Source organism: Dicentrarchus labrax, unplaced genomic scaffold (assembly GCF_905237075.1).
Source record: "Dicentrarchus labrax unplaced genomic scaffold, dlabrax2021, whole genome shotgun sequence".
NCBI classification, from domain to species: Eukaryota; Metazoa; Chordata; class Actinopteri; family Moronidae; genus Dicentrarchus; species Dicentrarchus labrax.
Genome location: NW_026136709.1, coordinates 21,700,314 through 21,715,071, shown reverse-complemented (window position 1 = coordinate 21,715,071; position 14,758 = coordinate 21,700,314). Strand labels below are relative to the sequence as shown.

Below are 14,758 nucleotides of genomic sequence, written 5' to 3'. Positions count from 1 at the left end.
CTGGATTTTATAGAAATTATCTCGATGTATAAAACCTCTTAAAACCCACCGGGTCGCCTGAGTTTTAAGTCGTTTCAATCTCCTACACAAATATAAATGTTTAAACTTCTGTCAGTATGTACATGCTGCACATCGTTAGATCAGTTATAGATTCTCCACAATTCAATCTTTCGCTATACTTTACGAAAACGATCAACAACAAAGTATAACGTTAATTCATTCTGACTTACCGGTAACAAGAGAGACGGGAAAAAACCTCTGAAGCATCATAATCATCATGTTAGTTGTCAAATTTGCTGAATAAATCTCAAGAGAAGCAGCAGTTAGAGTTTAGTTTAGTTTTGTGTTAAAGGAATTAAACGCCTGTCCCAAATAGACGCCTGTCCCAAATAAAAGCAGGGGGAGTTCAGTGATTAAAGCAAATAAACGCCGGGCTATTATTAGGAGTTTTACGGGATATAAAGTATGTTGAACTGAGCTTGAAATCTTACATTTTATTGTTTAGGTCAGGGTTCAGTATTTAGGTTCAACCATGGGCCAATTTGTTGTAAATGTACCTGTATAGTCTTCTTTCTAGTCTTTCGACCACTCAAGGCACTTTTACACTACATGCCACATTTGCGCTTTCATGCACATTCACTTACCGACACAGCACAGCATCGGGAGCAATTTGGGGTTCAGTATCTTGCTCAAGGATACTTCGACATGCAGTTTTAAGATTGACTTAAACTTTAAAATCTATGTTGCTCATGCTGGTCAGTGTAGTGAGAGAAATCAAAGGTTCTTTTTCTCACTCTAAAGAAGTTAATTACTCAATAAGAAACACTTCCTCAGAACAGGATGAAATTCATCACAGTAAGCATTGTTACTGTTAGCATAGCAGTTCAGTTTCCTCATTCAGCTTCATTTTCGCTTGCTTCCAGCCGATCAACTGATTCCAACGGGAATAAATTAAATACCCCTCCAACACAGACTAAACTTACAAACTTCACTGTCGTAATCATCCCTTCTTGTCTATTTCCAGCATCTGTATTAGTCAATATACCAGTTCATTTCAACTGTGAGACTTATAAGAAATTAAGCAACACTACTTGACTTCTAAGAAGGCGTTTCCTTACTTGGAGCACTTTTGATAGGTACTGACCCCTGCAGACCAGGAACACTGCACAATAGCTGCAGGTTTGGAGATGCTCTGACCCAGTCGTCTAGCCATCACAATGTGGCCCTTGTCTAAGCCCATTTTTCTGCTTCCAACACATCAACTTTGAGGACAAAATGTTTACTTGCTGCCTAAAATATCCCACCCACTGACAGGAGCCCTGATAACCAGATCAGTGTATGTACACGCACAGTTTCAGAGTTCACCAAAACTAAAGTTAATGTTCTATTACCAAAAAATTCAATAACTTTATATCAAATTGTTGTAAATCTTCAGTCAAGTTTTTTGACTGTGGCAAAACTGCAAAGGAACTTTGTGTTAAGAATAGATCCTAGAGAAAACAAATAATAAACATGCTTCCTGGTTTGAAATACAGCATTTATTTGTTTCTGACTAAACTTTTTACAAGTTGCTTCACACCTGCACAGCTGTCATATTTTAAATGACTAGAGAGCAGAGAGAATAAGTCAGGTTATCAGTGCAAAATCAAAGTTTTCAACATGAGGGCAGTCCAATCAGACAAACCGAATCAACACAGCACATAAAGGCAGTGATCAGACGACAGACCCAGATGTTTTGTTGAGTCAAACCAAAACACTTTGTGTTGAGAGAGAGCCCCACTAACTGGGGTGTCCCACACCAAAAAGGCGATTTTACGTGATGAACCTGGTGACATTTGATATTTTTGTAATCATCAAATCCCATTCAAAGATCAAAACCAACTTAGTCCGTCTCTTAGTACTTTCTGACTCCCCTACTCTATCTGTGGCCCACTGGTTGTGACGTAAACTTTAAAATCTGTGTTGCTCATGCTGGTCAGTGTAGTGAGAGATATCAAAGGTTCTTTTTCTCACTCTAAAGAAGTTAATTACTCAATAAGAAACACTTTCCCAGAACAGGATGAAATTCATCACAGGAGGCATAAAAGTTTAGTTTCCTAATTTCCTTTAGTTTTCACTTGCCGTTAGTTTTCTTTCAACTCCCACGGGAAGAAATTAAATACTACTCCGAAACAGACTAAACTTATGAACTTCACTGTTGTAATCATCCCTTCTTCTCTATTTGCAGCGTCTGTATTAGTCAATATACCAGTTAATTTCAACTGTGAGACTTATGAGAAATTAAGCAACATGACTTGACTTCTAAGAAGGCCAAGGTCAGCAAAATATTTTATTTTTGATTTAAACATTTATTGAGAAAACAAACAAAAAAACCGTCATGGTTTGGGATAGAAAATATGTTTATTGCTTCATATTACACTTTGTTTTTTTATTATTTAGTTTGATCTCAGTTGCAAGCATTGAGGTATGAACATTCAGGCTGATTGTTGCAGCACAATATGTGAGTGAAGTTGCAGGTTCTCAAAAAGTAGAAGGAAAATGTTTCCATCAGAGGCGGCAATGCTTCACAGCTTTGTCATATTGGCGATGACTAGAGAGAGAGCGAGAGAGAGAGAGACATCAGTGTGTGTGTGTGTGTGTGTGTGTGTGTGTGTGTGTATGTTGGTACAACTTACGATTCTTCACCCATTCACTATTGGGCTCAACGCAAGCTGGTCTTTTTCTTGTGGTAAAACTGAAAAAAATAATTAAATAGAGTGATGAGGATTGTTCTACGCGTGTATGTTTGAGTGTTGGGCAACATGTATAAACTTACATTATAGCCTCCACACAGGGAGGGTCAGCAGATTGTTTTCTATACGTGTTTCCAATCACCATCTTGGTGATATTACGAGTGGTGACCTCAATGCAGCATGGAGGACGAACTAAATCTTTAAAAAAAGGGCGCCCTGAGAAGAACAGAGAACATGAGAGATGGATAGAGCATATTTATTTGTAGTAGAAAGATGTTTTTGAACTAGAATCCTGTTCGACTGTATCTATATACATGTATGTATGTATTCTGGAAAACAGCTGAAATCCCTTTGATGGTTCATAAGTCAGTGAACATAAGTCAGCCTTTTAAATAATCTGATACAGCGAGAGCAGGTTGGGCTTTTCCTGTTCCTCACTCTGTTACACTTCTTACACTGTGAAATGAAACAGAGTCATTGTGATCACATTAAACTATAGTGAGTTCAAACTAATATATGTGGTAGGGATGTCCCGATACAAATACCAGTGAAATTCCATGATTCTCGTTACCAATTAGATACCACAGTTAAAATGCCTGACTCATTTAATGAGTATCTTCTGATACTGAGCCCTGATCCAATACTTCATTTATTTTTGAGAGCTGACGATGGAGCACTGTGCACAAAAACTTTGTGTTTAAAACACCCGAACAGCTGCACTGGTCACAGTCTTCCTATTTAACGGCAGACTACAATATCAAATGTATTAGTATTTATGTTGGCTTCCCCTTGAAATCAATGAAATGAGGCGATATACACACTACAAGTGTTCAAGTGTGTACTTCTTAAAAATATAATGCTTCTACAGAATATCAGAGCAGATGCAAAAAAAAAGCTTCAGTAAAACTTTATAAATGCTGATTAATTTACTTTCAGTCAGAATCTAGTTATTTCACTAGCTCAATGGAAAACATAAGTGAAAAAAGGTATTTTAATATCTGTTTGACTGAAGTAAGAAACAAAATGCCTGGCTCAGTATAATGTGGTAATTATTTGGTACTTACGGTGGCCTGCAGAGGCCTGGAAGCACAGACACACTGAGAACAGGAGGAGAGCGATGTACACGATCCTTGTAGACATTTTGACCAATGCGCTGTCTGGTTGTCTGATCAGGATGCAACTGCACAAGTGGAAGGATGTTTGGGTTTTTATTGGTAAGCGGAGAATGATAATCTTCCTCAGAACAGGATGAAATTCATCACAGGAGGCATAAAAGTTTAGTTTCCTAATTTCCTTTAGTTTTCACTTGCTTCTTTCCGATCAACTCCCACGGGAAGAAATTAAATACTATTGCGAAACAGACTAAATTTATGAACTTCACTGTCGTAATCATCCCTTCTTCTCTATTTGCAGCGTCTGTATTAGTCAATATACCAGTTAATTTCAACTGTGAGACTTATGAGAAATTAAGCAACATGACTTGACTTCTAAGAAGGCCAAGGTCAGCAAAATATTTTATTTTTGATTTAAACATTTATTGAGAAAACAAACCAAAAAAACCGCCATGGTTTGGGATAGAAAATATGTTTATTGCTTCATATTACACTTTGTTTTTTCATTATTTAGTTTGATCTCAGTTGCAAGCATTGAGGTATGAACATTCAGGCTGATTGTTGCAGCACGATATGTGAGTGAAGTTGCAGGTTTTCAAAAAGTAGAAGGAAAATGTTTCCATCAGAGGCGGCGATGCTTCACAGCTTTGTCATATTGGCGATGACTAGAGAGAGAGAGAGAGACATCAGTGTGTGTGTGTGTGTGTTTGTGTGTGTGTGTGTTGATACAACTTACTTGTCTTCACCCATTCATTCTCGGGATCAACACAGACCAGTCCTCTGTGTGTGGTCAAACTGAAAAAATAATTAAATAGAGTGATGAGGATTGTTCTACGCGTGTATGTTTGAGTGTTGGGCAACATGTATAAACTTACATTATAGCCTCCACACAGGGAGGGTCAGCAGATTGTTTTCTATACGTGTTTTCAATCACCATCTTGGTGATATTACGAGTGGTGACCTCAATGCAGCATGGAGGACGAACTGAATCTTTAAAAAAAGGGCACCCTGAGAAGAACAGAGAACATGAGAGATGGATAGAGCATATTTATTTGTAGTAGAAAGATGTTTTTGAACTAGAATCCTGTTCGACTGTATCTATATACATGTATGTATGTATTCTGGAAAACAGCTGAAATCCCTTTGATGGTTCATAAGTCAGTGAACATAAGTCAGCCTTTTAAATAATCTGATACAGCGAGAGCAGGTTGGGCTTTTCCTGTTCCTCACTCTGTTACACTTCTTACACTGTGAAATGAAATAGAGTCATTGTGATCACATTAAACTATAGTGAGTTCAAACTAATATATGTGGTAGGGATGTCGCGATACCAGTACCAGTGAAATTCCATGATTCTTTATACCAATTAGATACCACAGTAAATATGTCCCAATCAATGCTTCAGTAAAACATTATAAATGCTGATTCATGTACTTTCAGTCAGAATCTAGTTATTTCATGGCAAAAGCATGTTGAATTGAGCAGAAAGGAGTTTACAGGAAGACTGACAGGCGATAAAGTAAGACACAGTAAGCCTGACTCGTTAAAATTGGGAAAATGTGTGTGGTAAGTATCACTGTCACTAACTAAACACATTATGTTATCCATTAATTCCTCTATTCAGTAAATTATTCAGTAAGCCTGAAAACGTAAAGGTTCATAGGTTTCTTTTTGCAATATATCCTATATGAAATGGCTACAGTAAGTACACCAGACACTAAATACGCTAATGATAATAAACATAACACACATAGAGGCCGACACGAAAGGAGATCGAGTTGGAAGACAAATAGACTCGCTACATCGAGGTTGTGCAAAATAAAGCAGGAAGACAATAATGTAGGTCCAGCTCAATGGTGAAGCATGATTTAATATCTGTTTGACTGAAGTAGGAAATGGAATCTCTGGCTCAGTGTAATGTGGTTGTTATTTGGTACTTACAGTAGCCTGCAGAGGCCTGGAAGCACAGACACACTGAGAACAGGAGGAGAGTGATGGACAGGATCCTCGTAGACATTTTGACCAATGCGCTGTCTGGTTGTCTGGTTGTTTGGTTGTCTGGTTGACTGGTTGTCTGATCAGGCTGCAACTACACAATCTGAAGGACGTTTGGATATTTATTGGTAAGCGCAGAATGATAATCTTGGGGTGGGTTTGGTTGTGTGAGGTATTGATGACGTGCTTCATGGTACTATCACAATCCGCCCCTCATTACAGATATAGATATCGATATAGAACCCAACAAATGTCACATCAACATGATTTTATTAGCTTGAAAATATAATTTGAGGATCAGACAAGATACTGACAAGCTTACTGCTAGAGGTGGGTGATAGGGCCCTACAATAATAATAATAATAATAATAAATATTTATTTAAAAATATTTTTGTTGGTCACTGATCCTATTGGCCGATATTTGCTTTAATTAGTTTGATCTGTGTCTCTATAAACTTAGATCAGAGGAGCCGATCGGCTGACACATTTATTTTAACCCACAGGAAAGTTATTCAGTGTTTGACACACATAGATTCACTCAGCCAGGCAGCCAGTATATTAACAGTCAGGGGCTCGTTTTAGTATTTTGCACAGAAACAGAGAGAGATGTTATGTGGTGGATGTTTAACAAGCACGGAGGAGTTAAATCAACAGTTTCATGTTCGATGTGCGACACCATTAACAAGCATGATGCTGAATTGGTGAAAACATTTGAAACTTGAGTTGTGTTTCTTGGGCACCTTTTATGAAACTTACTGCTGCCTAACAAAGTGAATGGAGCAGACACATACAGCTTGTATGATACTTGGAGCAGAAAGAGGCGGTGTAGGTTCCACTGGTTCCTGCAGGACCCGAGGTTTGCTGTATGTTGGGTCAGACACTGTTTGACAATCAGACAAGCTCTTTATTTGATGCATACTGAAGCAGAAGAACACTACTATACCATGTTAGAGAGCTAGAGTTGTATAGCAAGGCCACACATGACCTGTGCCTTATATACCTGAGAAACCTTATATACCTGTGAAATCTTATATACCTGTGAAACCCTATATACCTGTGAAAATAAGTGCTCACATAGAGTCAAGTTTGCTCCTAACTTAATGTGGTGTAAACTCATTCACACATTCATCTGTGTGTGGTTTTTTGGGGAAGGTAAAGTGCTACCTGGTCTAAGTAGAAGACTGAAATGGAAAATGAATGACAAGATTGCGATAACATAAAACAAAGATGTTTTTCTCTACAACACTTTCAGCCTTTTGGTAAACAGTCTAACACATAAACACTGGACGCAGGATCACATGTGCAACATTATTTTCTGACCAATGTCACGGTTGGACAGCAGCTCTTTTAGACAAAAGTTATCACAAGCATTTAAATAACCAAATAAACTAATACACATTTTCTCAGAATAATTCAATAGATTTAACAGTTTCCTTTAAAATACATAGAATAAAAACATCAAACTGAGCATAACATTGTTTACAATGACTTGTGAACAATGATAAATACACTTGGTAATGAACACATGAATTTTTCAGTCCATAATCATTAACTTAATCAATAACTAATCTGGATGTGTAAACATCTCATTTTGTTTTTTACATTTGCTTCACACCTGTAACAGCCACTAGATGGCACTAAAGTTTAGTTTAAAAATGTCAATGCTTTAGAATTTCCTATCACCACAGGTAAATTTAAAAGCACAGTACAATATTATTCATATATATGTAACATACAGATATATTCCCTTAATAGGATATGCAACAGACAGCAGTGACAATGTATTTTACAAACACAGCTTCTGGAGATAAGAATATGTTGAGATGCAAATAGTTCTTCTTAATGTCTGCCACCAGGTTGGATTCAGTCAGATTCCCCTTGGAATTAATTAAATGAGGCGATGCAAAACACTACTAACACGCTACTAAAATAATTAAAGGAAGAAAAGCGGAGTGAATCACAGCCAGCAAGATAATGGCGACCAGCGCACTTTTCAACATGGTTCCATTGTTTGACATTATCAAAAGAGATTAGATTAAATGTATGTGTACTGAATGAAGTAATCTCTGATGGTCTTTCTTCTCGGTTCCTCTCCAGAGAGCTCGGTGAACTGACGGCCGTCTGGAGACATCGGGCACTCAAGGCCTCAAAAAGCAGAAGTGGTCCCTCCGGTTAGTTTTCTTTTCCCCTTCCTCTCTGTTCATCTGAATGAATGACCCACTGATTTACGTTGATTTCCATGAAGTCACTGTAGTGTTTCATTTGGAAATTGAAGTCATAGTTTTTCCTGATTATCTGATTGCATTGGGGTTTCAACAAAAACTGAACATTATAACTTTCATGAAGGAATGATCTATTGCAGAACTTTTGTATTAGACTGCATTAAGTTTAGCTAGATTGACCTAATCGACTGGCAACTGAGTGTATAAACATCCACCCACCTCTAACAGCCACTAGATGGCACTACAGTCCAGTGCTTGAGATGTGTGTGTTAGTCTAAATGTGCAGTGTGTTGTGGTAGTTCTTGAACAGCAGCAGGAACATTTTTGCTCAGACAAGCCGTGATGCTTCACATCTGCACAGCTGTCGTTATTGAAATGACTAGAGAGCAGAAAGAATAAGTCATTGTATCAGTGCAGAGAACAAGTCTGTCTCATTTATTGATAGAGCAACAGGACATAATAGTTTACAGAGAAAGATGTTGAGAGATAAACATTTTCTGGTTATCCTTACATGCTTTAGCAGTGCTGTTACAGAGACCCACATCAAAAAAGCTCATTTACAAGATAAAACTGGTGACATTTAATATTTTTGCATAATCCCATTAAAAGTACAAAACCAACTTACGGACTAAGTTCTCTCAATACTATCTGACTCCCCTTCCCGATCTGTGGCCCACTGGTTCATACTGAAATATTTAAGGTCACTGTTCTCCTCTACTGTTGCTCATGCAGGTCAGTGTAGTTGCTGATATCAAGGTTTTGTTTTTCAGACTCTAAAGAAGTTAATTGCTCAATAAAAAAACACTTCCTCAGAGCAGGATGAGATTCATCACAGTAAGCATCAAATTTCAGTTTTATCCTCGTTTCATTGAGTCTTTGCTCAACTGAAACCCACAGTGAGAAATTAAAAACCCCTCCGAAACTTTTAAACTTATAAACTTTGCTGTCGTAATGATCTCTTCTTCTTTATTGACCTCTAAGAAGGCCATGATCAGCAAAATATCTTGTTGTTGATTTAAACATATATTTGAGCTCAGTTGCAAGCATTGAGAAATGAACATTCAGGGGGATTGTTGCGGCACGATATGTGAGTGAAGTTGCAGGTTTTCAAACAGCAAAAGGAAAATGTTTCCATCAGAGAGGCGGCGATGCTTCACAGCGCTGTCATATTGGCGGTGACTAGAGAGAGAGAGAGAGAGAGAGAGAGAGAGAGAGAGAGAGAGAGAGACATCAGTGTTTCTGTGCATATACCATGTGTGTGTGTGTGTGTGTTTGTGTGTGTGTGTGTGTGTTGATACAACTTACTTGTCTTCACCCATTCATTCTCGGGATCAACACAGACCAGTCCTCTGTGTGTGGTCAAACTGAAAAAATAATTAAATAGAGTGATGAGGATTGTTCCACGTGTGTATGTTTGAGTGTTGGGCGACATGTATAAACTTACATTATAGCCTTCACACAGGGACCATAAGCAGATTGCTTTTTATATGTGTTCCCAGTCACGGCATTGGTGATATTTTCAGTGGTGAACTTCGTGCAGCATGGAGGAGGTCTGCCAGCCATGCGCCCTGAGAAGAACAGAAAACATGAGAGATGGATAGAGCATATTTATTTGTAGTAGAAAGAAGATTTAGAATTTTGGATTCTTGATACCCACTTCGATACCACAGTCATATGTCCTGATGACGTTTTTCAGGCCCAGATCCCCATTTAATATTGAAGAGTCCTGATCAATACTGGTATTTTCCTTTATAATACAGGTCTGCATTGCATTAAGAACAACATTACCTGCATCCAAACAATTTTTCATACCTAAATAACAAAGTTGTATGTTTTGCGTGGATTATATTAATAAATTACTCTTTTAGATTTTTGTTTGTTGCACATTTGTTGCAGTTGCATATCCTTGGTGAGCATGCGGCTCACTACCGCTGTCTGTCTCGCCAGGAGCTCAGTCCCCCCAGCCTTGCACAGACACACACATCAGAGTGGAGACAGACTGTGGAGCACTATCCACGAAAACTTTGTACGGCAAGTATTTTTATCAAACAAAACACATTATTGTATCCATTCATTCCTCTATTAAGTCAGTTATTCTGAATATGTGTTGTCCATTAAATGACCTGTAATTTATACTTTAAATTCTACATTTTCTTGGGAAAATAGATTAACATCTGCAGCTTTTACCCTTCTTCAAAATTTGCAAAATATCCTATATGAAATGACTACAATAAGTACACCAGACACTAAATACGGTAATGATACTAAACATAACACACATAGAGGCCGACATGAAAGGAGATCGAGTCGGAAGACAAATAGACTCGCTACATCGAGGTTGTGCAAAACAAAGCAGGAAGACAATAATGTAGGTCCAGCTCAATGGTGAAACATGATTAATTATAAAAAAGGTATTTTAATATCTGTTTGACTGAAGTAAGAAACAAAATGCCTGGCTCAGTATAATGTGGTAATTATTTGGTACTTACGGTGGCCTGCAGAGGCCTGGAAGCACAGACACACTGACAACAGGAGGAGAGCGATGGACAGGATCCTCGTAGACATTCTGACCAATGCGCAAGCTGAAGGACGTTTGGATATTTATATGTAAGTGCAGAGTGAAGATCTTGGGGTGGGTTTGGTTGTGTGCGGGGTTGATGATGTGCTTCTGTGTGTATTTGTGTATGTGTGTGTCTATATACTGTGTTTGTGCATTTACGTGTCCTGTGGTCATGATACTATCACACCTCTTTATGCGACTTCAAACACCCAGCATCTCATCTTTCTGAGAAACATCCTCACATGTGTCTTCTCACACAAACAAACAAACACACCCACACCCACACACACACACACACACACACACACACACACACACACACACACTTATAAAGTATACACAGGCAAACAGAGGTGTGCACAATCTGCTCTGGAGGTAATGAATTTTATTTCGCTCTATAATTAACATCAGACATAAAGTTTTAGCACAGTCACTTCTTTCTTCTAGCAAAGGTTTAATGGTGTCATGTATATATCAAAAGGTTGGCAAACCAAAGTGAATGTATCCATGGCTAGAGAGAAAGAGACATAAGTGGTAAAATATAATCTGCTGCTTTATGATTTGGATATACTTGGTTGAGCTTGAACCAGGGACAGTAAATAGCTGGTGGTGGACTCGACTAATGTGGCCTGAGCACACCACTGGGTGCACATAGATAGATGTCATGGCCTTGCAAGACATGAATAAATAATCTAGTGGAAACAACACAATAATTTAGCTAAATAATAGAAACATTTATCAGAACACAAGAGATAGGAGATAACACATTAAATTATGCTAATAAACAGTTTTATTAATGAGGCAAAATAAATAAGGTAAAAACCCCTCTGAACACAAGACTGTTCCAGCCACGTCATCAAGACTATCTGAGCATCTCTGCCCTTGAATTTACTGTGATGGACTTTCTAGCCCTTCAGCTTCCTCTTTATGAGAAAAACAAGCACCAGGAAGATTACTGGGAAGCGGCACAAGGCCCTCAATGACTGACCCAAACCTAGTATTCACTGGCATGAAAGAGGAAAATCTGCTCTCGTTTCAGTGGCCTGTTACCACATCCTCCCCTCTGCCCGCTGCATTTCTCACTCAAATGACAAGAGGCAGCAACTTGTCACTTCCTAGTTTAAGAGAGGGGCCTGTGAGTCATGTGATTTACAATACAGAGAGAAAACATGCTTTGGCTGTGACTCAGCAAACTGATGTCAGCACAGAGAAACAGCCCACCACTAGACAAGTCATATATATAGTATAAGTGTGGGATAATTCCGGTGATTAATGTAAAGTTAATAAGTAAGTTAAGCTGTGTCCGCTACTACTGTACATAAATCAGTAAAACAAATCAGGCAGGATACTGACAAGCTTACCGGTAAGGATGGGTGATGTGGCCCTAAAGTAATATAACATATTAGAGTGTACAATATCAAAAATAAAATAACAGAATAGTAAAAATAATTTTACTTTTTCCTTTCCTAATTTCCTTTTCATACTTGTGTTTGTGCTTGAGGTGAAATTCTTTAGTCGTATTCCCCTTTTTTGTTGTTTTAGCTTTCTCGCCTTTTTTACATTTCACTTTGGTTTGTTGTACATCGGATCTTTTGTAACCAAACCACTTCCCTTTTCTGCAACAAACTCCGAGGAGCAATGTAGAAGTGACTTTGGCTTTTGTTGCTGTGTGTAATGGTATGATGTCATTATGTCAACAAGTCAATATAAGGTGTAATACTATTTACCACCCAAACACTGAAGCAACAGGAACATTTTATTTGTTTGTTATGCAACAAAATAGTGCAACCAGTATCTGGTACAGAGTTAAGTTGAATGGGAAGATCATTTTGACAGTTTGCTGTATGTTGGGTCAGACGCTGTTTGACAATCCGACAGACACTTTATTTGAAGCGTACTGATGCTTTTTGAAACTTGTGTAAGCCATCAGACAATGCCATAAGCATCACATAGTTATTTGATTGAGGGTCTAAACACAGTACAGCAGCCCAAAATATCATTAATGACCTGTTATGACCTATGGAAATCACTAATTTACAGTGTATTTGTGCAGTTGTTTGACTACAAGCAGAGAGACTTGTCAGTGACAGCACCTTTATTGTTGCACTGACTGTTATGTCGGACAACTTTGCTCCGTACTTGGGCACTTGTTTATGTCTGTGGTGGAGGTAAACTAACTGGTGTGAACAGAAGACTGTGATTGTGAGATGATAAAATGAACTGTGTGCATGTGCGTGCTCATGGTGGAAACTTTTGGCCTGCACTATTTTAAGTGTCCTGAGATCATTTTTGTTATGATTTATCGCTATGCAAACAAACTTGCATTTAATTGAATTTAAATAATTTTTTGAAGATAAAAAAGTTAAATGTGTTCAATTTTCCAACCATTAGCCACAGCTGCCACATAGCATCTTTCATTATCTTTATCTGGATAAAGCTCTACAGTCCGAAAGAGGTCAGATAAGATGAAGATAAACAGTCAAACACATAAACACTGGATGCAGGATCACATGTGCAACATTTATTTCTGACCAATGTTTTTACAGTTGCACAACATCTGTTTTTGAAAGCTTTCAAATAAATAAATGAATAAATATCTCTAAACATTTTCTCAGAATAATTTCATAAATTTAAGAGTTGACTTTAAGATGCATAGTTATAATAAAAACACCCCATTGAGCATAAATACACTTGGTAATAAATACATGAGTACATCTATCAGCTCTGGTCCATTAAATTAAACTAATAAATTATTTTACTCATTGAGAGTAGGCATCAAAATAAAATAAATACTAAACATGAATTAATAATTAAACATAATGAGGTTCTTCAGGTTCTAAATCAAACATGAGTTATTATCATTGAGAGGCCATAATCGATAGCTTCTTCTTCTTCTGACAAACTCAGTCTTTGTTTTCATTGGCCGGAGGTAGTGAAGATGCGGGCCTACTCGTCGTCCGTCTCTGAAAAGGTTTCACCAGCAGGCATCTCGGATGTGGAGATGAAGGATGGAAGAGAGGATGAAGGAGGAGTTGAGGAGGAAGGAGGAGAGGCAGTGGATGTGATGATGGAGAGGAGGGAGACAGTAGACGAGGGGACCACAGATGAAGTGGTGGCCTGAGCTTTTGCTTTCCTGTAAGAAAGATAAAAAACAAAAAGATATGAGACCACAAGTTTGGGATTGAAGGATTAAATAAATGAGAAAAGGCCACATGACCATGTGAGTGTGTGTGTGAGTTAATCAACAGTCATAAGAAACTCACAAGAATGCCTGAACCTTGCGGCGAACCCACTGGGCTTTCACTGGAGTGCAGAAAAGACCTTTTTCTGTTTGAAGGCTGCAAAAATGACAAACAAATGCAACGTAAGTACTTTCCAGACACTGACCTGATTTGGTATATAGGACCAACTTGAGACTGCCTTTAGGTACAGAGAGTCTTAAATATACTGATTCCAACTCGTTTATTTAACTTGTACATACATCATTGCTCGTCTTACTTACATGACAGCTGGGACACATGGAAGGTTGCCTCTCTGAAGCATGTATCCGGTGATTGGCTCTGTTATCTCCTTTATGTTGACTTTCTTACAGCAGGTAGCCAGCTTCTCATCTAAAGATGGATAAACAGATGAGGGTTAATTAAAGAAAAGAAAATAATTTTACAAGCAATATGTAAGATCGTGCACCTTGTTTATATCAATCGTAATCTTACCTGCTGATCCAGAGTGAATTACAGCCATCAGGACAACAGCGACCAGCGCACTCTTCAAAAGGGTTCCACAGTTTGCCATTTTCAGACGAGATAAATCTACAAATATTAGATTAAATGGATAAATGCTGAGTAATGTCTGATTGTCTTTCTTCTCTATTCCTCTCCAGAGAGCTTGGTGAACTGACGGTGGTCTGAAAACATCGGATATTTAAGCGCCTAGAAAAAGCAGAAGTAGTGCCTCTGGTTAGTCATCTTTTCCATCCTCTCTCTTTATCTTAATGAATGACATGCTGATCTTTGGGGGTTTCCATGAAATGACCGACAGGAAGCACTTTCATCATAGTTTCGTTTGGAAAATTTAAACTGGGTGTTTTTTACCTCATTATCTAATTTGGGGGGTGTTAGGAATTCCTCACAGACCAG

The 14,758-nt window shown here is 38.1% G+C and overlaps 1 protein-coding gene and 1 long non-coding RNA gene across 2 annotated transcripts; both read right to left on the bottom strand.

The window, feature by feature from the left end:
- Positions 1-8,462: 8,462 nt before the first annotated feature.
- On the bottom strand, positions 8,463-10,741 carry LOC127369624 (uncharacterized). The gene is made up of 4 exons (XR_007886093.1): positions 10,552-10,741; positions 9,507-9,630; positions 9,368-9,426; positions 8,463-9,241 (listed from the first exon to the last, which is right to left on the bottom strand). It is a non-coding gene; the product is annotated as an uncharacterized LOC127369624 (long non-coding RNA).
- Positions 10,742-13,128: 2,387 nt separating this feature from the next.
- Positions 13,129-14,528, bottom strand: LOC127369411 (uncharacterized). Its single transcript, XM_051410782.1, has 4 exons — positions 14,336-14,528; positions 14,125-14,233; positions 13,886-13,960; positions 13,129-13,755 (listed from the first exon to the last, which is right to left on the bottom strand). The coding sequence occupies exons 1-4, from the start codon at positions 14,412-14,414 to the stop codon at positions 13,569-13,571; spliced, it is 450 nt and encodes a 149-aa protein (XP_051266742.1). The 5' UTR covers positions 14,415-14,528; the 3' UTR covers positions 13,129-13,568.
- Between the last annotated feature and the right edge of the window lie 230 nt (positions 14,529-14,758).

What these genes read in the sequence shown, in the direction of transcription:
- LOC127369411 (XM_051410782.1), bottom strand. Translation starts at nt 14,414, where the DNA reads ATGGCAAACTGTGGAACCCTTTTGAAGAGTGCGCTGGTCGCTGTTGTC. An exon ending in CCATGTGTCCCAGCTGTCAT is followed by an intron (nt 13,961 to 14,124) that starts GTAAGTAAGACG and finishes TCATTTTTGCAG; the next exon opens with CCTTCAAACAGAAAAAGGTC. An exon ending in CGCAAGGTTCAGGCATTCTT is followed by an intron (nt 13,756 to 13,885) that starts GTGAGTTTCTTA and finishes TCTTTCTTACAG; the next exon opens with GAAAGCAAAAGCTCAGGCCA.